This window comes from Patella vulgata, chromosome 4 (genome assembly GCF_932274485.2).
Source record: "Patella vulgata chromosome 4, xgPatVulg1.2, whole genome shotgun sequence".
Classification (NCBI taxonomy): Eukaryota; Metazoa; Mollusca; class Gastropoda; family Patellidae; genus Patella; species Patella vulgata.
The window spans coordinates 59,399,588-59,421,895 of record NC_065882.2 but is presented as its reverse complement, the minus strand read 5'-3'; the positions used below and the strand labels follow the sequence as shown (position 1 = coordinate 59,421,895).

Below are 22,308 nucleotides of genomic sequence, written 5' to 3'. Positions count from 1 at the left end.
AAACCATAAAATGCCAAGTTAAAAAGACAGATAAATTTTGTAATCCGTGTAACATCTTGCAAGAACAAAGAGAGGCCTTTTTGTGTTTATCGACTGACTGGTATATGAATTGGAGCCAAATTAAATGAAAAGATCGTACTGTGCAAAAAGAATTGAAGGAAATTGCATAGAAGCACAACTTGTCGATTACAAGAACGCAAAGACCAAATATGCACATCAAAGGATTTGGGTGCAGCAGAATTGTATTTATTGCTAACGACGCCACTGTCACAACAATTTATTCAACCAATAAACTACCAGAAATTACTCCTTTTATTCTTTTAACTCGACATATAAAAAAAGTATTACGTTTTAGCAAGCAGTGTACATTCACGGTATGGTCATGTCAGCAAGGTTCAGCGACACGTCTCAAACAGCCCATCAAAGAATTAAATACCCAGTTCAACAACTTAACAAAGTTTTGTCAACGTACAGAATAGCCTATACTCTGTGCTTGGATGACAATAGTAAATATTTGTTGTAACAAACATTGACAGAGATAGAGGCTTGTGTAGCCGACCGACAAGAACATATTTATATAGTGGTTATCCTTGCAAACAAAAAGACTATGTTGTGATAGGTAGGACGTGCTTCAAATGTTTCCCAATCTGTCAACCAAGTCATCTAAGTCATGCAGTTGTCATTCACAGTGTCAACATTTTAACTCTATATGTTATAAGGGGCGATTTAATCCTCACCTTGGTAATTGGACAAAATATCCGTCACGACGGACCGATTTGTACGCTTCTTTTTACCTTAACACAAGGAATCATTCACCAACAGGGATTATCCGTTCGTGAGAACGACCCACCGCATGAAAGAATATATTTTTAAAAGAACATCTGGGTATCCTCCACATAAACTGAGAATCCTCTACCTATGAATAATAGCAAGTTAAACATACATTATGCAAGAGTTACATCTGCCTATTGCAGGCCTTTCTTTAGGTCTGAATAATGTTATCTAAATTATTAATTACACATTAATTAACTTATCCAGACCATAATCAACTCATCGCCAGCCTGCGATATTTATTGGATTTGAACCCGGTTTGCTGCTCAACGCTTATTGATGATTTAATCTAAAAGTGAATAATGGAGACTATGTTGTTTTATCGTGCCGACATTAGTAATGATGATCGAGGCTAGGTCTAAAATTCAAAAGCTAATATCTCGGTTCAGAGTGGATCAGTTTGACTAATATTTTCAGCAAATGTCCTTTACATTATCTAGTTTTAACTATTATAGTGAGAGCAGTCAGCTCTTTATCTAATCTCCCAAAATGCCCCTTTAATGAAATTAAATATTCAAAGGTGAAAAATTAGGATTTGCGAATCTAGCAATGGTCCCGATCTTAGCATTTTGACCCACAACAGATGACATCCTTTCTGCTGTTTCCAAACCGGCTTAGAAAGGTGAATGTACGCATTTGGAATGTTTCTAGAGGAATTGAAACTTTTAATGCATTGGTTTTAAAGACGATTAACAAAGTTTTCATACCGCTAACACGGTGTCTACTGTCGTTAGAAAAACATCAGTGCAGAATTTGCCTTAGAATTTGAAATAAATTTGTTAAGTTATTGCATGCAACGCAAGAAATACTTGAGGAAGTGCGTGGTGTTATGTCCGGTGGTAAAAATGCCAAACATTTCAACAATTTAGGGGTAGTTCACGTTTATGATGTGGTCGCAAATCTTAGTGTCAATCCTTGCGACATTGACCCCCGAATTTCACGAAATAACCTGATTAACACCGTGTTGTATAAAGGTGGTGAACAGAGTAGACTTGATAGTGCCAGCAAACAATAAGTCAAAATAAAAAAAGATCAGTTCAGAACAAACGTTTCAAAAGCATTTAAGAACCGAGACCACAAAAAACATCCACAGTAAATAGCAGCTATTTGCACATCCTTCGTAAACAATGTACCCAACAAATATATTTTGTCTTGAAACTGCTTGACGAACAAACAGTTTCCAACTCACAGATTCAACAGTTTTTGTCTTTTAACAAGTTTGAAGAGTAAATATTTTATTTCTTTGAGACTTCCTGTTAAATGCTGGGTGATAACAAGGGAAGGTTTGACGAGCTTATGCAGGTCTTTGATATTGTGGCAAGACATACTAAAAGTTCTTTGCATTCTTGAAAACCATCTGACGTTGGCACAAGACGACCAATATTTAGACAGAAACATGAGTTGTTGATTCGTCTTGTTAGATAAAGGGCTCTCTACAATTTGACAAACTGCAGAGAAAAAACTAGAACAAAATCATGGCTACGTCAATTTGTTTCTTTGGTAATACGGTAAAAAAGCCCTTTGCACCACGTACCATTTAATAAATACACATCTGATTGTACATACATGTACGTTTGGTGATGGGGGTGCGAGACGTGCAAGGAAGGGTACAAAGTTATTCAATTTCTCTTTGTAATAATTATACCAAACGATGGTCTGACTATACCTTCTGATTTGGAATGCTAATTGTCTAATTATTAACACCAATTTGACGCAACTTATGTGAATATGGAAGCCTATAATAGATTGTTTTCATATGTAATATATATCTGTCGTGAAAGGTATTCTCGATTATTCTTCGATATGCAACTCATTGCTCTCCACTATACATAGGTCAATTGCCTGACGCTTTCCGTGATCATTTGGGGGGCTAGTGTTGATAGTCGTTAACGCTGCATTTGTGATACAAAGTTTCTAGGGGAATTAGAGATTTTCATTGAGATTCCGTCCCCTAAAGTATGCATATGCAACTCGTTGCTTTCCACTATACATAGTTCAATTGCCTGACGCTTTCCGTGATCATTTCGGTGGCTAATGTTGATAACGCTGCATTTGTGATAAAAAGTTTCGAGGGGAATTGGAGATTTTCATTGAGATTCCGTCCCCTAAAGTATGCATTTAAGGAAAGCTTTATAATTTACCTCCCTAACAAGGATACAAGACCTTTTTACACTACACCACCTATCGATGTCCCATGACAGACTTCCATGAAGGTGCAGATACAGATAGGCCTATTGATTTGGGCAAGATAAGTAAGTTGGAGGTTTACTTTGGAATGGTTAAAGGTTGAATAACCAGGGGAGGATTCAGTCATTTCATTCTAACTGGTTTGGTGATTTCAACAAAGGACTTCATAGGGGCGCTATGTGTGGATTGTTTTGCTCTTCTGCTTTCTAAATGCCGACTGGGAGACTTAAAATCTTTCGTTTGATGTAGCTTTGCTTGACTAGCTTGTTCCTCATGATTTAGGGTGTTTTATTTCTTTCATGGTCAGGCGTTTTTCTTGCTGCCCGTAATGACTGTGGTCTTTCTTGATCAGTCGTTTTCCTTGCTACCCGTAATGTGGCCGACATTTATAAGAAACCAAAAGACTGGTGATAAGTAGGTAGTCGTTTGTGACAATTAGGCTATGGAGGATTTCCTCTGACCATTGTAGGTTTTAATTGTAACTCGACCTGCTTGGTCCCTTGTGTCAACACAAGAATTCAGCCCGGGTCTGTTACTTAATGTCAACTAGAAGATGTAAAACGGTGTCAGGAGCGGCTATTAAAGGATATCAAGGCAGATTGAAGTTTTATTTGACCTATGGATATATCCTATCCGGCCATGGGAAGTTTAGTGCTCTTAAAGAGAAAACTAATATGTTGAAATATCCAAAACACATAGGCCTAATAATCAGGATTAACAAAATAATACCTTTAAGGAAAGAAATAATCCAGGGATAGCAATTTTTTAAAACATCTGCTTATAATAATGTCACTTTCAGTCAGTAAATTAAATTTTAAGTGATGTTATGCAGAACATGAATTGTGACAAATAGGTTTCTAGGGAATAAGTCAAAGACACAAGATACTGCTGGGCCTATTTTTAAGAATTTTATGACCATTAAATTGCACCAGATGAACTACTCATCTTTTTCACACGAATAGAACAGATAGCAACCTTCTAAATCCATGTAATCTGCACGATTTCATGTGTTCTTGTTAGAACAAGGTTTGGAGTTCCCTTGCTAACACAATACCAAACACTATAACTTGCTCCCAATTCGACAATAAAGGAAGATATTTGGCTAGCTCAAGCAGTAGTTGTGTTTACTCCACAAATACTCTTAATCTGATTGCTGTTTCGTATTTATTCGCAAAGGCCAAGGAAGTTTACCATGGTTAAATTTGAGTAAGCAGAATAGTACACATTCCAGGGTGTTGATTCGGGTCTGATGGTGGCTCTGTACACACACGCGTCAATTCACACACATCCCACATACGAACTGGCTTCGTTTATTTGTTGATAACTAAATATAACTTGTGTACTAATCTTGTAGTTAGTAATATTTTAATCAACTCGGAAGCCATTAAATATATGAGAGTGTAATTTAACTAGATGTGTAAATCACCGCATCGAGTGTCATCCGACACGACAAAACGAGATAAATCTTAGAATTGCTCGTCTTTTCCAGGATAACAATATTGAATTTGAACAGAAATGACATGGGGTTTTAACGTCCAACATTTCAGCTCCAGCTGGGCTAACGAAGACAATCATACACCAAGAGAGAAGTTTTTCCCAGACAACAGGCTACCATTATTTCAATTTCCAATTGGGACCTTGTTTAAACAGATTAACGGTTTGCTTGACAGATTGCACAATTGAAGGTACTGAAATCATCTCTAATAACTTTGTTTATCCCAGACAATATAAAAACAACCCAACCAAACAATACAAATAGTCAGTTACAAAAAAACAAATAATAATTAATATTCTATGTTATATATAGACAGTTTATTCAAAAGCACCAATTGAGTTTAACTTGAAAACGTTTTCATACTTTATACTGTACAATAATAATGAACTATCTAAAAGACAGGATTTTAACATTAAATACACTTAAGCCGCTTTTGGCTGGTCTTTTTTTTTTAATCTTATTAAATAAAAGCTCATCAACAGTTGAGCTGAATTAAATATTCTAAAAATTGCTGAACCTGCTTTTGCTCAATGTATGCCTATGCCACAACATAATGACAGTTATGTGTAAACATGATTAAGTGAAAGAGTAATCCTATGTCAGTTGTGGCACAAAAACATAATTGTTACATCAATACCAAGCGATCACTATGGAATTAATTATGATTTTCCGAGTCGACTTAGACTCAAGCATATACATGGGCTCTTTTCTTGAAATGTATTTTTTCAGATTTTATAAGATATATTATAATAATAATAATTCTATTCAACAGTTATACCATGCATATCTGCTACATGTAACTTTCTTACATATAGTCCATAACAATGTATACAAATATATATATATCATTTACACATAACAACATGGTTAAATTGTACATTCTTACACTTTTAAACACAGGAACACAGCAATTTCACAGACAAAACAATTGAGTCAAGACAGAATAGCATTTCCATTTTGAATGCCCTAATAGAGATTTTTTTACATATCCCTAAGTATTTGTTTCCATAGAAACAAATCCATGGAAGTATTAGCAACAATCACCTTAGTAACTGTTTCCATAGAAACAAATCACAGGAACTATTAGAAACAATCACCATAGAAACAACTTCTACATGTATGTACTACATTATAAACAGTACAGCCATGTATTTATCTGAAATTAAAATATTCAGTTTATAGAGAAATGCACATAATGTGTAAAATCCTGAATAACAATAAACTGCACCACATATTGAAATCATAATATACATTTCAAAATATTAACAGAAGAAAACTTTCTACACATGTCAAAAATTGTTTTTAATGACAAAACATACATCCTCTTTACTCAAGAATTGAAAGTATTAAGAAAGCTTTTATGAGGGAATGAACAGTAAAATCATTTATGCACTAAGTACAAAGGTAGTTCCTATGATGAAGTCAATTGTTTTGAACTTGTTCACACATACATACTATATGAAGAAAGTGTTTTCAAGCTTTTTATTCAGACATTAAGTCTGACTAAATGAGTGCTGAGGATCTTTCATTTTAAAAAGTTTTAAATTTAAACACCACAAGTTTTATTTTTTTTTTTTATCTCAGTCACATAACTGGAGTAACTCAATGCAATATATCCATTAAAAGCTCACTTATTGAGTCATTTTTGAACACGTTAATATGAACACTTTCCTTCCTTGTTCTCCAAAGCCAATTACACTTTCCTTAAAATTGATTGGCAAGCACTGAAATTGTACCACACTGTACATTCCTCTTTCATTCTCCTGTATCAAATTCACAAGAGATTGTTTCTATATCCAAGATTTATGTAATTCACACACATATATATATATATATATATAGAGCTGTTCGCTGTACAGCATTTCGCACAACTTACATGTGTATATATACATCTTCCTCACATCTGTTCAATATGTGTTTATCAAGTATTAATACTGTGATTGGGATGACTATGAACCACCACCATTTTATTGTTCACATTATGTTGATCAGAATATAACTTCGTATAATGTGGCTTTTTTATCTCCTGATCCCGTAACAATATATTTATCATCACCAGATATATCGCAACTCAACACAGAAGATGATTCTTTAGACTGAAATAATAAAGAAATTATTTTAATAATGTTACACTATAATGAAGCAAAATCCCTGTCTCCCTCCCACCAATTGATATCAATAAAACAGCTTTAACGGTTGTGTGTGTGGGAGCCACGGTGGCTGAGCAGGTAAGATGCTGGCTCGCTAGCCTGGAGGTCGCCTGTTCGATCCCTGCATTGGCTGACAAAGTTCATCAGGATTTTCCGGCATGGCTTTCCCCTTGTCAGTGGTGCAGGATTGAAGACCTGACAAGGACAGCTGTCTAGTCGTTCGGATGGGACGGAAAACCAAGGACCCGTGTATACATTGGTATGCACGTAAAAGACCCCTTGGCAGTTGGAATTCGATATAAGAGTAGGCCATAGTGCCATGGCCCGGACAAAATTTCCCTCATAGCACACTGTATGGCGTATGCCCATCTTCATTAGCCCAGTTGGAGCATAACAGTAGAATGTTAAACCCCATTTCATTTTTAACTGTTGTGTTTGATGGATTTTGTTAGAAACCTGCCATTTCCGAAAGGCTATGCCCCTCAAAAATTATTTTTACTTGAAAATATATTTCTAATAAGAAGGAAAACTAAAATTATAGATGCCAATTGAATAAGCCCATAATAGATGCATTTAATTATTACATACTGACTATCACTTTTTTATCTTTGCTTCGTAAAATAGCACTAAAAAAGTATATAGTGTGAATAGTCAGCCATATTGAGATAGTATCTTGACTGGTTGAGATCAAAAATGACCTCCACCCTGTATACAGAATGCATTGTTAACTGGTGGATGTCCAAAAAGCAATTGGGTGAACTAGAGTTTGAAACAGCCAGACAGCCAGTTACCATACACACAATAGCTGCTATTTTGTCCAAGGTACATTTGTTGCTGTTGTCGCCCAGACAATATAGGTTTAGCACACTCATCCACATGTGGTCTTACAATTAGGCTTAAGGGTAATTTGTCATTCATGATAGCACTTTAGTTTATCGTTCTTTTATTTTAAATATCTTGTAAGATGTTTTTAGCAACAATTGTATTTTTCGATCAATGGAATGTATTTATGATCTAATTACAAAAACATTTGAGAAATATTAAAGAAAACACATATTTATCTAATAACGTTCTCACCTGAAAGATACTGGCACCATAAGGTGTCCTCCAGGCATTCAGTAAATTATCTTTTCCTGTACTCACGAACCATTTACCACAATATGCAAATTTAAGAGAAAGAACACAACTTTCATGTAGATGTAGTTGATATTTATCAGGTTTGGCATGATGTAAAACTTCCACATTACTGCTCTCCATTCTGAAAATAAAGGGCAAAACATTTTTCATTATTAATGACATATAACCAATGGGGCTCAAACACTCTAAAATAAACCTGTTTTCTACTTCATACTATACCATTGAGTTTGTATAACTCGTTATAAAAAAGTTTTGGAATAATTAAAAGGCCATCAGTTTTTGGGGTTTTTTTTTACTGAAAATCCACACAATAGAAACATGAAATATAGTTTCCTGACAGTTAATTTATTTTAATTCAAAACCATTTTGAGAGAGAAATGGGGTTTAACATCCACTCTAAACAACTCAGTTATTGTGGGACTAACATATGATTCAATTTATTTGAATACTTCGCTTGCACATAGGGGTCTTTAGCAGTGGGGAGAACTGGAGTACCCTGAGAAAACTAATGAGGCTGGTCAAGCGACCCTACTCCTCTTCACATACGAGTGTGGGATTGGAACCCCGTCGCTTGACTCGATGACATACGTTATGATCTAAAGCGCATGTTAAACACCACAAGACCACCCATCTGCTCACTCTTCAATTCAACGCACACCTTTACTGATTGCAAAATTAATCTTATTACAAAATACCTTATATAATTTTTATCAATGATAAATAACCCAACTTACCCCACAGCTAACCAATCCCCAGTTGGACAATATCCTAATGAGAAGATCTGAGATGTAAAATCATGTTGTTGGAGTTGTCTCCCCTACAATATAAAAATCACTTTTTAAATAACATGAAGGCTATGTAGTATCAAACATCCAAAAAAAACAAAATGTACATTAAGTAGTAACAAATTTCTAAATCATAGGACTTACCTCTCTTAGATCCCAGGATCTAACAGTATTATCTAAACCACCTGTCCATAATTTGGTTCCATCTGGAGAAATATCAATACAGCTAGCCCCATCTGTATGACCTTGAAATTGTCTGAAGGTCAAAAGAAAGAATATTATAAATATTGAATATGGTAATTATGAGTTATAATACTGAATTAGACTGGACTAGGATTGATAATTAAACACAATAAAATGAACAGCAGAAATATGATATTAAATAATACCTGGTGTTCAGGCCCATAGCTAGCGTGATAATCTTCAAGATTCAAGCAAGTCACACACTAACCCAATTCCGAACTTTTCGTTTTTCTCATAAATTATTATAGGTACGATAAAGTCGTATTCCTTTCTTCAAAATTTTATAAATCGCAAATTCAGTCATAGGTCTTCTCCCCTGGTGCAAACCCTATTTTCCAAAATTTTCAGGGGGAGAGGACCCTTCTCTGAAGGGAGGCGCGTCCACAGTGTTGTTCGGCGCGGACCATCAAGTGTAGATACATCGGCACCCCCAGACCCCCCCCCCCAATACTTTTGGGTTAGCTATGGGCCTGGTGTTGTAATAAGGGATTCGGTCGACAAATGAGGTAAATGATATAAATTTGATGATGCTAATATAAGAGATATACTGAATGGATGATAATATAGAACAATGAAATAAAGAGTAGTAGCCTACTATGTGATTATATTACCTGACTAATGTCTGATTATGAAGATCCCATACAGCTATATTACCATCACTACAACAACTAAAACATACTTTATTGTCAGGACTTAAAGCCAGGGCATAACATGCTGGAGCACTCGATGTTAATTCAGCCTTGATTCGGGGTGTGGGCTGAAATAAAAAGCACTAAAATTACAACACAATAAATACACAGTTATAATAAAATGTTGGATAAGAAAAATAACAGAATAAAGAAAACAGGTTTATTTAATAAGAATACTTTAAATTTAAGAAGTTTAAGGACAGATAAATAATTTTATGGCGATTTCTGTATTTTAACATGTGTTTAGTAGTAGACCTACCCATACTTAGGACATAAACATAAAGTTACATTATATTAACATATGTTTTGACAATAACATATGTGACACATTAACATGTGTTGATTCAAGACTTAAAAACTTACAGCTGCTAAATCCCATATAGATAATGTACTCGCTTCTCCACCAACAATTAAAGTTCTGCCATCTTGTAATAATTTTATAGAACGGATGTAGTTATCTCGTTGCTGTAAAAATAGAATATGTGTTGAGAATAATACATGTGATGTAAGTAGATGATATAATATCATATCCGTACTCTTATATATTTACTTAAATTATATATATAGGTTATAAATTCTACACAGGTGTTACAATAAAAATCCCTGTAAATCTTTCTCAGTCATGGGAGTTCAATAACTAAAAGTGTCCCTCAGATCTTGAATAGTTTTTTTTTTCTTTCAAGAACACCTACCAGATGGAGTACACTATAAAAATTCAGTCACATCTATAACTTTTGATGAGTGACCCAATTTTTTTATTTTGTAGGCAAATAAGTTATTATAAAAACCTAATGTGTCTTTTAATGGAGGGCACCATTGTATTAAAAATATTGTTCATTCAGTGCCAATGCCTAATTGTGAAAACTACAACAATAATTGGTCTTCTAATGGAGGGTCTAACCAGATCAGAAACAAGTTCTTCTATCTCCATAGCCCTAATAGTGAGTACAACAATAATACACATCAACATGTGAGCTGATATTTTATATGAAAACTTTATTGTAAACAATTTAAACTCACTCATAACAGACTTATAACAGATCAAAGTGGTTTTAGATTTCTGTTATTTTATAACAGGATGTATGCGTAACATGTCTAGGTTACATAGATAATTTATATATACTTACCAAACAATCGAGTTGTGAAACTGGACTTTTATTACCAGGCTGACTGATATCCCATACTTTTACACAACCCTGAAAAATACATAATATTCTACACTTTAAACACAACCCTATTAAATACATAATATTCCATAATTGGTTAAAGTGGCATTTGGTATCTGAATGAGAATAGTACATGACACAATTATATTGAATACAAGTTACTTAGATGTTTGGAAGAGGGTCAAATCTCTCTTTATCAAGCAAATGTAGCCATCATTATATATTAAACTTGCAAGATGATGCCAAAGCACTGGGATTGCCAACATGTGAGTAAAGCATGTGCAAGGATAGCAATGGTGGGTTTAGCAGTCAATTTGAGTCAATAATGATTTTTTCTGGTCAATACAATACCATACTTTCAGATAAAGATAAGTTTAGAATATCAAAGATGGCCTAATTATTCTCAAAGTAATTTATCTTTAACAAAGACTGCATTTAAATTATACTAAAAAGCCAAGCATAAAATCAATTTGTATTATTGTAGTATTTATCTGTTAAAATCAGGTTTCATTTCTTGATAAAGTATGCTATCGTCAACTGAATAATACAAGATAAAATAATACTAGATAAAAGAAAGAAGTTATACCTTTCCTCCTGTATAGACATGTCTTGTAGGATTACTGATGGTCACCGCACAAACAACTTCTCCATGATTTAAAGTATTAATCTGACGAGCATGACGAGGAATTCCTGGACCAATTAGAGCGTCTGGTGGGAACGGCACAGGCTGCATCTGACCATCCCCACTCACGTGAAAAGAATAAGCCCTGAAAATACAATATCAACATTTATATTAAATATTATTTAAAACAAACCTTAGTTATCTCCTATCAATTTAAAATAATAAATTTATTTTTTTTAAACAAAAAAGTTAAGAAGAATTAAAACCAGTCAGAATCAACCAATATTCAGACAAGATCTCTCTTATTGCAGTTACAATCAAATGCAGGATAAGTTTGTAGCTATATGCATTACCAGGGGTAGATTATAAACCACGCCCACTTTTCTCACAACACTTCCTTGCTTTTAAAATTCTTATATTTTACTTACGGTTTTCCTCCTGGAATGTTGCCTAATGCTGGTCTCATGTGATCATGGGGAGCATCGTAATTACTTTGTTGCTGAAATAAAGTAAAACAAAAAAATACAAAACATCTGTCATACATGAATGGCAAGGACAAGAAAATTAGAAAAATATTACCAATAGTTCTCCTTGTAAATTAATCTTAGCATAACATTACCATATCACACAAAGTGATATATTAATGTAAACTTGTCTGACCTGTGCTGTTGCAATTTTCCATGGAAAAATTCCATTTGATATTCTAAAGATAATACATTTCTTCAATGGCTACAACTGATAACCACTGTTAAATTATGTTAACTTTTCTATACCTCACTCACCATGCCAGGGTGACGTTGGCCAAAATTATTTAAAGGGCTGGCACCAATACCATTATGCATGACACCATTTGGAGGATAACCATTGGGACTTAGTTCTGATGGTAAGCCCCCTCCAGCACCATGAGTTGGATGGGGCATAAATGGATAAACTGAAAAACAGAAATTTAAAAATAAATAATGTTCTAAAATATAATCCAAACAAAATTATAATAAAAAGCCAAAAGTCAACCGCCTTAGCTCCAATAATTTATTATTTGCCAGATTTGTTTATTATTGAACAAAATTTTCAAAGATGGGTTCTGCAAGAGGTAAATCTGCCTATGGCAGGTCTTTCTTTAGGTCTGACATGTTATCTAAATTATTAATTAGACATTAATAAATTTATCCAGACAATAATCAACTCTCGATGTAATCGCCAGCCTGCGATATTTATTGGAATTGACTCCGATTTGCTGCTCAACGCTCATTAATGATTTAATCCAAAAGTAAATAATCGAGACTATGTTTTTTATCGTACCGATATGGTCATTGAGGCTAGGCCTAAAATTCAAAAGCTAATACGGTATCTCGGTTCAGAGTGGATCAATTTGACTGAAATTTTCAGCAAATTCCCTTTACATTATCTAGTTTTTAACTATTATAGTGAGAACTACCAACTCTTAACCTCCCATATTGCTCCATTAATGAAATTAAATATTCAAAGGTGAAAAATTACGCTAAACTGCGATATTCAGCGGATTGGAATACATTTTTTGTAAGATAATCAAACGTAAAAATGGATAATCAAGACTGTTTTTCATCCTACCAACTTTAGTAATGATGATCGAGGCTAGCCTAAAATTCAAAAGCTAAAATCTTGATTCAGAGTGGAGCAATTTGATTAAAATTTTCAACATATTCTATTTACTTTATCTATTTTTTTTTAGCAAGAACTGTCTAATTTCCCATAATGCACCTTCAAGTAATTATCAGAACTTGTTTCACCCATGCCGACGTTTAGTATACAAAACATTTAATATCATAGATTTAGCTGTTCAAGTTATCAAAAATCCTTGAAAATCAATATACTTATTCGTCTCAAGACCTTTAACTCTGTGTATCAATAGAAACAATTATATAAAGGCATAAACACAGTGTATAAATATAAAATCAATCAGATGATAACAATGGTCTCTAAAGCATTCACAAGATTTTTCAAAATGATCAAGGGCCATAACTCTGGCAGTAATTTTCGGAAATTGGTGAACATCAATAGGCTTCTTCATCTCATGACCGTAACACTGTATATAAATTTATTAAAGTAAATCGGAAATTGTTAACTGAATAGTATAAAAATAAAACGAAACAAAATCTCCAATAATAAGTAGTATCTTTGTGATGTACCAAAACATCTGTGGACGTTTGGGGTAATCAATCGCACTGAATATGTAATCAAGAAGAGAGAAAAACCAGTAGAGCATGTCTTGGGAAGCAAAACCTGATGAATTGACAACGTAATTTTTAAACCTGATTTTTGAGACAAACATTTAATAATATCCTTGATATATATTCTACATAAGAAATAATACCTTTTGGTGGTGCTGATGGTCCTGGACCAGGTGTTGTACTACCAGTACTTGTTGGTGTATTAGGTTTAGATACAGGTGTTGCTGCTTTATCATTCTACATTAAAATATACACATTGTCTTTATTTACTAAATCAGTAGAATTACAGTTATTTAGATTATAAGGTCAACAAGCATTCTGAGAATATTGTTTTTTGTTGAAGCAATATATTATGTTTCCTACCGGTCTCTACAAATTTTACAATGTATGCATCTGTAAGGGGCTGACACAGTGAATACATTTCTGTAACTATATAATCGAAATACACATAGATGAAATAAATTCTGTAAAACTGAATTTTCACAAGATGGTCTGCAACAACTACGAAATTTCAATAAAATACCTTAAAGTTTTAACTTTCTAAAATTCTCAAAAAACGAAGTTTTATTGACTTTAAGTCAACAAATGTAAACTTGATCTGTGACTCTGCTATTACACAGCAGTTTATTTAATTTCGATAAAATATCAGAGATTAAGTATAATAAAAATTCCAAATGACAGACTGAGAGAAAACCTGTATTGTCCTCTGGTTTCTGATAGGTGACTAATAAATACATGGTTATAGAATGACTGACACATTGACATAATTCTTATTTACGTTCAATATTCAGATTGACATACCATAATATTTCATTTTCCTTGAAAATGCAGATTTTTAATCTAACATAGCCTAAGGATGTTATACAGGCTTAATTTCAACTATATAATTCAGAAAAGCTAGTTTGAGCTATATAACAGACTAATGTCTGTGTGGTGCAAGCTGGTCAATCAAAGCCGTCATAGACTACCACTCAGATATTATTCTAATAAAGCATTGGCATAAGTCACTAAATTATGTTTCTGAAATGATCATCAACACGTTTGCCTGTGATATATGATTTGTGTAATTTCTATGACAATATTTACCTCCTTAACTTTAGATGAACTAGAGCTGGCATGTGATGATGCATCACTACGTGGACTACTTCTGTCATTCATTGTTTCTTTTTTATGTCTTGCTAAAGCTGCTGGATCTTTATCTTTTGGTCGTGGTGAAAGTTCACTGTGACCATTCATTGGTGATGTATTATCCTGCAATAGGTAATACATATTTTAATCAATTCAAACAAGAGAATTTACAGCTTTTGCTATGCTATTATTATACATATTTTCTAAAACATTTACCATTGCTACATCTCAAGTATCATAAATCTATATAATCCATAATGGTATAAATATATCAATCAACCAGGCATAGATTAAGCTTTTCCAAATGACATGGTTGAACTCTCAAGTCCCGACAAAATGAGAAGCAGACCTAATTCCTTAAAAATGAATAGAATAATGATGTTGATACTTGGCAATTTAAGATGACATTTGTATCAATTAACTTGTCAGTCTTGGAGTTTACACAAATTTATACATCCCACCTAACATTTCAAAAATGTCTATATTTTTCTTATTAATCAGATTAAAGATACATCATGTAAGAGCTAAATCTGCCTATTACAAGTCTTTATTTTGACTTCAAATGCTATATAAACCATTATTTAGACATTTATTCACATGACAAGCATATAATCAACTCTCTAGACCATTGGATGGATCAGATTTAAACACGATCGCCTTTTAATAATTCAATTTAAAAATGGTGAATTGAGCCCAAGATCTGATTAACAATAATTCGCTTGCACGTAAGGGTCCTTAGAAGTGGGAGGAAACCAGAGGACCCCGAGTAAACCCACGAAGTTGGAAAAGCGACCCTACTCCTTGACACGTACAACCGGAGAATCGAAACCACACCAGTTGACTCAATGACAGACCTTATGATACAATGTGCACATACTAACAATTTGGCCACCCAACATCTGCTACAATCTACGCAACATCTTGTCAAAACTTCAAACAGTGATAACTTCGCTCAGAATAAAGTAATTTGAATAAAATTTTCAATATATTCATTTTGCATTATCTACTGTTGAACTATTATAGAAAGAACAGACAGCTCTTTATCTAAATCTTCATAATGCATCTTTAATTTATGCAAAAAATTCAGTAAAAGTTTAAATAACTTACATCACCAACATCCACAACTAATTCTTGATCACTTTTTTCACCATCACTGTCCTAAACAAGCATTTCATATTAATTAATACCGGATTTACATATATCTCTCATAAAGCTAACAAACTATATAGATCATATTGTTTTTTAATTCTGATTGATAAATTGTCAAATAAGTTCAGCTGGTGTATAAATTTGGATTTGTAATCATGGCTTAGAAAATGAAAATCAATTGTCCATGAAATTTATTAGATTTCTATATATAAAAGATATAAGACAGAACTCGGACCAGATGTGTTCAAATCCCTAGTATATAAATAATAGTACGACTGATCAAAATAACAGTAATAATACAGATGTTACATTATAGAAAATAAATCAAATTAATGATTAACTTTTCCTCAGCATTTTTTTACTTTCAGACTACAGGGTCCAATTTTTATCAACAAGTGAACCAAAGTGTGAATATCCACTCAATCCAAATTAGGTCTTTCAGGAATAACATATAGTACATTTTTTGTTTAATAATCTGATTGTGCATAGGTGTCTGTAGAAGTGGGCAAAAAGTGGAATACCTGGATCAAGTCCTCTGGGCTATTTGTACGATCTGTCTCCATGACATGCACAGATAAAAGGTCTTAAGATCTATAGCATTATAGATTAAACCCCCTGCCCACCTTCTCTATATTTGACAACTGGGTAATGAAGATGGGCATACGCCATACAGTGTGCTATGAGGGAAATTTTGCCAGGGGAGCGGCACTACTCTTATATTGAATTCCAACTGCCAAGGGATCTTTTACGTGCACCCCAATGGTTTTCTATCCCATCCAAACGACTAGACAATACTTTGATAAATATTGGTTACAAAGGAGACAGCATTCCCACTAGATTGTAGCATTTCTATCCATTATTCTTTGAATTTAAACCTCCCATTGATATTCTGATATCTATCTACTTTTCATCAAGATGTAATAGAAATCTGGTTTTCTACTAGGCCCAGCACAAATCACATATCCTTCACCTTGTAAAAGCATAATCTACTTACCACAACTTTTTCTTCCTGTCTGCGTTTTTTGGGTGGTTCACCACTACTACGTACATCAGGTGATCGGCTTCGTGGACGGAATTTTTCTCTTTCTGCTGGAGATGCTGATCTTCTCTACAAGTAGAAAGTCAAATTCAGACATCAAATACAATCCACATAAATGACATTGAAAAGAATTGTAAGAAATCAATTTGAATAAGATAAGAATCACTATGCATCGATTTTGGTACTAATCCAATGCAATGTTAAAAATAATTTCAAAATTAATATTTAGCATTGTGGACATAATTATCTACTATCATTTAAAAAAAAAAAAAAACTATGTTCTATTATTAAACAGCATTTGGTTAAAATTAATAAAAGTTTGAAAATAAATTATGTGTTGAAAGAAATTAACATTTCAATCAAACATTCAAAGTTTCTCTTTTCAAAATGTTTATTTTATTTCAAGTGAATGTCTATTTTAAAAGAAGATGTCAGCTGTAAAATCAAAGCCTCTTGGAACAACTGGCACTATAAAGATATCTGAGATTATTTCTATCAATTGTTATGTAACTGAAACAGACTAAACAAATAAACTCAATTGTCATTGGAATAAATAAAGTCGTGATGTGTAAAAACTTGACACCAACTGCTAACTTCATCTGTAGCCATGTTTACTTGGCAGACGATTGTTTGTTTGTGGAATAAGATTACAGACAATAATGTCAATTCCTATCCTTCTTCGTCTTAAAGGGCTTTCAAATCATTGTGAGAAAACTTCAAACTGATTAAAAGTTAAAGAACGGCACAAACATTTACATTATAGCAAGTACTCTCTTTGGAGTATAAAAGGCGAATAGCTCCTTTTAAACAAACACTTGAAGATATTCAATAGATATTTGGGCCACCAAGGCTGACCAAGACGTTGTGTAAGCAATACTGGGTAATAAGTCCCATAAACTTAGTTTGAATCACAATCTCGACTGTCATTTCTAGATAAAGGATATGATGAATTTCTCTTGTATAAATACTTGAGCTATGTTTACCCGGGAACAATATAAGCACCTGTCCAAACCCTGCGTTTACACATGGTTTTCTCACCAGTCAGCCAACAAATTTAAGTCCATATTTTATTAGTGCTGAGAAATGTTCAAGTGCTCTATTAATATAGTCTATGGTTAGGGGGATTACAATAAATGTGTTAGTCGAAGAAGGCACAGTTTATTTAACAAGGTCTTATTGACTGTCCCGATATCAAATATGATAAAATGACTTTAAAGTTTGTCTTTGCAATCTTTTAAACCTTAATATATCAAGAGATAACTAGCAAAAACTACCATCATTACAATAATAACATTATTTACAGATTGCCAATAAACAACAAAAAAAACCCCAAGAACCCCCCATAAAATATATTGATAAGTATGACAGTTAGCATGAGAAATATTTCAAGAGCTAATCCTGACAAATCTCCCAAATAAATGTGAAGTTAATTGACATTGGGTAAATATGATATTGAAACAGTTGACTGATAACAGTGTATCTTTATGACATAGTAATTTTATCTTGGTTTGTGTGTTTTTAAACATTATAGGAATCAGACCACTAACAACAGTGTATGCATTTAAGTAGCCTACAGTAAACAGTTTTTCTGTAAATGGTTATTCCTTCATGAGAATCAAATTAGTTCACAATTTGACCTTGTCTATGAATTTTGAATACTATGCGAGAGATGGCTTAGGCAAATGCAAATGTCACCATACATACATTGTTCAGTGCTTTATTTCTCTTAATAATTATTTACGACATTTTAAAGTTAAATAAATTGAAGTAAAATTATTTACATTGCCAAATTAATCACTATATTGCAATATGTTATTTTCAATAATTGTTATTTTGCAGCAGATGTAGTATTATAAACACTAACTCTTTCAACTAATCACATAAATTAAAGCAACTATCACAACCGATTCTCTCAATCTTTTCAAAAACAAACTTGACTTAATAGAATGTTAGTTTAAGTACACAAAGATTAGAGAAGGGAGAAAAAAGAAGACAATTAACAAATGAAAGACATAGCATTCTGTATGTCAATAAAATGTTGAGCCGAGTTTCACCCCCTGCTGCCTATTTTAGCTGGCTTACACTGTATCTTTAGGGTGGAATAACTTGTATAAATACCAGAAGCTCATTGGGCAAAATAAACTCATTTCTCAGCAAGCTAGAAGTAATCCTTTGTCACCAGGAAGACCAAACACTGCATGTGGACAGAAGAAGCGGCCATATTTGTTTAACGAGCTTCTCATTCATGCAACTACAGGAGAGAATAGAAAAACGTAGAGAACATGAATTGCGCTCCACAGACATTAAATATTGTCGTAGAGGAAGAAGGGTAAACAGTTAATATCTTCTAACAACACTCTACGTTGCCCAATATTTACACTTCACACTTGATGCATACTAAACTTGGCTAACTCCACACAGTCCAATGAGGAAATGGAGAATTTCTCATTGAAGGAAAAATGTCATTTGCTTAGTTTCAAAGTAATATGAAGCTGATGAAAAACAATTTGTGACATTTATCGAGAATAGTTTACATGACAGAGGCGCTTTCATGTTTGTAAAAGTGTGTGTTGCCCAAGACATATTTACTTGCACCTTTTATTTGACAAATCTTCTACTTCAGAGTTTTTTTTTCAAAGGTTAGCCTGAATCTATATATCAACCGAGCAAACATAGTAATATGTCAATAACTTTTCCTGTTAGCTAATTTATGTAACATGATTTTTGACCAATATCTATCTTGACTTTTGTATCTCTGTGATAAAAATTCTTATCTAACAGATCCATGTATTTTTACTACTAGAAAAAGCACTCTCGAATCGTGGAATTTGGTACATACGAACCTTCTTCAAAATTTGAGTACGAAAATACTGACGATAAAAATCAAATAATCAATATTTTTTATTTTACAGGCGAATATTTCACAATTTTAAACAATAGTTCAGTTGCTAAGTAAATCCTTTTTTATTTTATGATTGATATGATCACTCTCTAGTTGATAAACATAATTTTTAGTTATCACTGTGTACAGTACAAGCACACTCGAGTTCTGTAAATGATCAGCTGAAGATTTTTAGATCATGCAATCTGTCACCAAACTACTAATAAGATTAGGATGCATTTCTTACTATACAGTTATATTAGCTTTAAAAATTTTGCAATTATCACCTGTGGAGAATCAGATGAACAAATTGATCAATCAAGCACAGAACATGATACATGTACTTGTAGATTGTTTGCATACTTGTGTAAGTCTCTTCTGAATATAAGTTATTTTTACAATCAATGATGTCTCGAAGGTATAAAATCAAAACTATTATATTAAATCATCCATGAATATGATATTGATTTTTTAGACTTTCTTCAAGGATCTGATTGAATCTTTAGTTCAATATTTTATGGAAGAATCTTTCTTGGGACATGATAACTTTTGTAATTATATATTATGCACCTTTGATAAAACTTTAGAAAAGCCCAACAATTATTTTCAAGTTTTTCTGTGTAAAAATCAATATCACAATGGCTATTGTATAGCCAGACGTAATAAAAAAAAAATCTTTATATTTTATCTCAAAAGAAGAAAAAAATGTATCAGAATCTAGCAGCAGCCATTAGTTTACAATCAAGTCTTCAGTCGATCTGTTCAGTCAAGCTGAAGATCTATCTTATCAATATGTTCTACATTTAACCGGGGAAAAATGGGTAAAAAATTCCAATAGGATGCTATTGATTTTTTTAACACGATATTAATACTTCAGCCTTCTGAAAAATATTTCCTTTCATCTGGTTATCTCTTTAAGATAGAGCTGGCCTTTAACTAGCATTTAATATATTTACAAAGATTAAGAATCCCTGAAAGTACTTTCTCGTTGAAATGTCATCCATGTCAATAAGAAGTGTTCAATCTTTTCCCTTGTTTGGTAAGTCACTAAACGCAGGTTCTACTTCACGTATTAATTAAAACTAGATTAAAAGATTTAAATTGCTTTCAAATTTCACGATTTCCCTCCTCTAGCAAATAGTCCCATTGCAAAAACATATGATGACCAAACCTAAAAAACAAATTCCACAACAATTTGACTTAAGAAATTAGTGTTTAAATCCCTGATGCACGCAGTTTGTGAGAGCCAAGAGCACTGAGTATAAGAGTGGTATAAAGCGACACAAGGTCTCACTCAGTTTAATTAATGTGAAAGGAATGAGAGAAGAGTTTACTTTAGATAAATTGCGTTAATTCTCCCGGACTCTTCATTAAATCAACCCCTGAATGTGTAAGTAAGAAATACGACGAAACCACGAAAGGTGATTTGAGATAGATGAGCTTAGAGGCATGTCAACAGACGGGTAATCTGAATCGTCAATGGTATACAAGCGCCTCATTTAGTGAGTAGTGCTGTTATGGACTTAACACTTAGCCCTGTAAGCTGAAGGCAAACACTAGTCACAACATATACAAGAAAACAAGGTAGGGCTTCGGTAAACACTGTGGCCAATTTTAGTGAGCAAATAACTAGCAAGTTTTACACATCTTTATAAATTCAACAATACAATGTGCTTTCATCTCATCATTACCGTTCAAGTACTAAACAACTTTTACATTACAGTATTAAAATCTTACCTAGAAAAAAAGTCAATTACATGGGACAAAAACCACCATAGAGACCTCATAAGAGCAATTATATCATATTATATTAAAGAAATATGTTTGATAAAATGCAATAGATGTGACTATTTCTTTTCTACACAAATGAAAAGATGAAGAGAAATGTGAAGAAAGAGTAACAAATATGGAGCACTTAAGAAAAAAAAAGTTAAAAGATGTGATGGATTAATAAAGTGTACTTACATGCTTGTCATCAACTGAAAAATACCAAAAAAATACAAATAAATTATTTAATAACTATATACATATTATAAAGATACAATATATATGAAAACAAGCTAGAACTTAGGCCATACAAAATATATTCTGATTCTCAGACAATCCTCAACAAAAATCTGATGCATGATGATTACTTGGATAAATGACTTCTATACACATAAATTGTTGTTTATAGGATTGTGTGATTATCCAGTATCATTTATGATGGTCATCAATTCATTCTAATCTTTCTATAGATTTACCTCCTGTAACCAGGATAAAATATTTATGTGTAGTAATTAATGGGCCTGTTTTTATTTTTATTTCTTGAAATAAAAACAGGTCCTTTTGAAGTGATGCAGGATTATCTAAGACTCAGAATATTTTTCTTATATGGCCTTATAAATATCAAACATTAAATCAAAACATTTCATTGTATACAAAATAAAACCTTTTCAGAAAGTAAATATAATTTCAATCCAAATCAATGGGGCTGTAATTACGACAGCATAATATCATCTGGGTCAAGAATATAATTTCCATACAAATCACATATTTCATTTATTTATTACACCCACATACCAATTTATTAATGTTCTGCGCATGATCACTGATGCTA

The 22,308-nt window shown here is 33.0% G+C and overlaps 1 protein-coding gene across 4 annotated transcripts in view; it reads right to left on the bottom strand.

The window, feature by feature from the left end:
• Positions 1–4,808: 4,808 nt before the first annotated feature.
• The window catches only part of LOC126818865 (transducin-like enhancer protein 4), a 41,572-nt gene continuing 24,072 nt past the window's right edge, over positions 4,809–22,308 (bottom strand). For 3 of the 4 annotated variants that reach the window (XM_050546486.1, XM_050546484.1, XM_050546485.1), the window contains exons 8-22: positions 21,675–21,688; positions 16,784–16,897; positions 15,748–15,798; positions 14,599–14,763; positions 13,656–13,749; positions 12,079–12,236; positions 11,734–11,804; positions 11,270–11,450; positions 10,645–10,713; positions 9,881–9,982; positions 9,440–9,585; positions 8,730–8,841; positions 8,535–8,617; positions 7,741–7,921; positions 4,809–6,609 (exon numbers count right to left, since the gene is read on the bottom strand). In XM_050546486.1, coding sequence (XP_050402443.1) covers positions 6,502–6,609; positions 7,741–7,921; positions 8,535–8,617; positions 8,730–8,841; positions 9,440–9,585; positions 9,881–9,982; positions 10,645–10,713; positions 11,270–11,450; positions 11,734–11,804; positions 12,079–12,236; positions 13,656–13,749; positions 14,599–14,763; positions 15,748–15,798; positions 16,784–16,897; positions 21,675–21,688 — 1,649 coding nt within the window. In that variant the 3' untranslated portion in view covers positions 4,809–6,501. The remainder of the gene's footprint in view (positions 6,610–7,740; positions 7,922–8,534; positions 8,618–8,729; positions 8,842–9,439; positions 9,586–9,880; positions 9,983–10,644; positions 10,714–11,269; positions 11,451–11,733; positions 11,805–12,078; positions 12,237–13,655; positions 13,750–14,598; positions 14,764–15,747; positions 15,799–16,783; positions 16,898–21,674; positions 21,689–22,308) is intronic. The other variant, XM_050546487.1, reaches the window with a different exon arrangement.